The sequence below is a fragment of the Anneissia japonica genome, unplaced genomic scaffold, assembly GCF_011630105.1.
Source record: "Anneissia japonica isolate Jap-2015-1 unplaced genomic scaffold, ASM1163010v1 scaffold1509_len713820_cov188, whole genome shotgun sequence".
NCBI classification, from domain to species: Eukaryota; Metazoa; Echinodermata; class Crinoidea; order Comatulida; family Comatulidae; genus Anneissia; species Anneissia japonica.
In genome coordinates, this window is record NW_022737632.1 from 675,179 (window position 1) to 677,859 (window position 2,681).

At 37.2% G+C, this 2,681-nt stretch overlaps 1 protein-coding gene across 1 annotated transcript in view; it reads left to right on the top strand.

Annotated features, from left to right (window-relative positions):
• Positions 1 to 720: 720 nt before the first annotated feature.
• LOC117117406 (E-selectin-like) overlaps positions 721 to 2,681 on the top strand; it is a 6,235-nt gene continuing 4,274 nt past the window's right edge. The window contains exons 1-2 of the mRNA XM_033261715.1: positions 721 to 862; positions 1,018 to 1,263. Of these exons, the coding sequence (XP_033117606.1) occupies positions 808 to 862; positions 1,018 to 1,263 (301 nt within the window). The 5' untranslated portion in view covers positions 721 to 807. The remainder of the gene's footprint in view (positions 863 to 1,017; positions 1,264 to 2,681) is intronic.

Genomic DNA, 2,681 nt, shown 5'->3' on the forward strand with positions numbered 1-2,681 from the left:
ATAACTTAGTACATAAAACTTTAGCGCCCTTTTCCTAATAAAACATCTGCAAATCTTAGTCTGTGTAACTTATCATTTTAAGTTTATATTTTTTTGGTTCTTTAAATGGAGAATGTCTTTGTTGCAGCAGTTACGGCGAAGCTACGTGCCCACAAGAGAGGCAACACACGATGTAATCTGGAACTATCATTTGTTGCTAGTAAACATGTTAATTTCACCTTCCAAAAGCCAAGCTTTTATTAAATACAGTACACCGAAGATACGTCAGACCTGCATGTTCAATAGTTTTCTTTTCCTTACTCTGTCGTGAGTCGAAAGTCGACGATTTAATCTGACCATAAGGCATAGGTTGACCTAAATGTTTCCAGTCAACGTAAAAGTAAGAATTTCTTACGATTCATAGATTCTTACCACTCTTACGCAAAGTTGGAATAATAAAACCAATTTCTTCTAATTTAAATACATTTTCCCCTGAATCCAAGCGACGAGAGAGAAGAAATTAACGTTTTCGCATGCGCTCAACACATGATACAGTCATAACGTATAACGACGCTTCATAAAATAACACAGCAGTATAGATTGTTTGCGAGAAAACTTATTGATTTGGATAATACGTCAAAGCGTTCCCTGTCTGTCATAATTTGTAATGATTTATTATATTCTTCGATCGATTTGGAGTAATTTAATAATTAGTTAGACTTTGGCTCTCAGTCTATTTAAATTCAACACTTCACAAAGAGCCAGAATGATATAGCTCAAACCTTTATACTAGCGGTAAAGTAATAACCAACTCCAAGAAAAACGAAAATGTCTCGTACACCAACGTGTATTGTTAGTGTAATCTTTTTTTGTTTAGCTTTAGGTAAGTAGAAATATTAATTACAGTATTATAATTTCGTAATAGGTTCTCCTAAAATACCCGTACTAATATTAATATTTTGCTACTGCAAACTGCTACTGTACTATTAATGTTCAAGTTGAAACAAAACATCTAAATCACGTACTACTTCTCTGTAGCGGAGGCAGATTGGACGAGCGTAACGTTTGGGGACATTACTTACCATTTTGACGACGCGGATAAGAAATATGTCCAGATCGCAAATCACTGTTCCAATCAAGGATTATTCGTTTACATCGAAAATGAAGAACAAAACTCGTTTTTAGCCAACAACTTGAGAGACAATAATCCAATAGTATTAGGCATCAAAAGAGTTGGAGGAGTGTGGACGTGGCAAGCAACAAATGAGCCGGCTGGTTACACAGGTAATATATATGCTTGCATTCTTTTATCAAGACAATAAATAAAAGTACAGTATGTTATAGGTTGCAAAATCTGAAAACCTTTAAAAATAACCGTAAAAAACTACCGTAAAAACCGTCTGTATTTTATATTTTGAAAATTGCGTCATCAATGTTCTCACAACATGTTTCAACAGTGGTGATGTAGCTTAGTGGTTAAGATGCTTACACGTTACCCCTGCTGGATTAATGTTAGCAGTTGTCCACTGCCTAATGTCTGTATTAATTAACGCACGTCTATCCGTGTAAGATTAGCATACGTGGCCCGTGTAATGTCCATGTAAAAAACAGACATCACAAAATGTAGATGTTGAGCAAGGAATCTATGGCATTTACGCGTATGGTTATTACCGACTTTTGTGAAGACGTCAGTAGGTGCAGTATCCGACCAGTTGGTCGAAATCCAGTTTGCCGAAACCCGGTTTGCCGAGTTTAGGCCCGGTTTGCCGCATCCAGTTCACTGAAAACATGAAATCCCAGTTGATCGAAACCCGGTTTGCCGAAACCAGTTTGTCGAATTGTAGTACTAACTACTATCACTTGAATTGTAAAAAAAAAATAATTAGGTGCTATGTTCAGTGGTGGTGACAGCGGGGGTGTGGGGCATGGTGGCCATTTGCCCACCCGTCGGACAGGCCTGGACCCCCTGTCGTCCGAAGAACGACTAGATCGTCGGACCAAAAATAACTAAAACAAATAATAATAATTTGCATATCCAAGTAACGCTATTTTGATTGCCAATCCCTAATATTGTGGTCTAAATCACAATTAGGACCAAATTAAGCCATAAAAACTCTCCCCATGAACCCTAACATTGATTTTTTATTCTGGGCCGTCGACCGAGGCGTCGTCATCGCCTTGGTTCGGACCCCTCCGTCGGACACGCCGGACCCCTTGTCTGCAAATTTCTGGCACCACCGCTGGCTATGTTTGCTTCTGGTAGGCCTGATAAAATTACACATTAATTTTAGTCAATCCTTGGTATATTTATGGCAGACAGACATACTAAAGAGATAAAAACATGCGTAACAGAGTACATTAGTATAATTACAACATTAGTGCCATCTAGTTTTTCTGTGAAAGAGTAGACAGGGGCACAATGCTGTTGAATGCGGTTTGTATTACAGGGGTCCAGGGGTTTTGCCGTTTAAACTTCGTTTACCATGATGCCCAGAAAAAATATGAAGTAATGATTATGATAATTAGGGGGGGGGGGGGGGCTAGAAAAAAATATGAAATAATGTTGATGATTAGTGAAAAGATTCATCTGGATCTCTAGACTGTATTTGTTAAGGATTTCTTTTTGATGATCCAAGAAATATTTGATATACTATATATATATATATATATATATATATATATATATATATATATATATATAT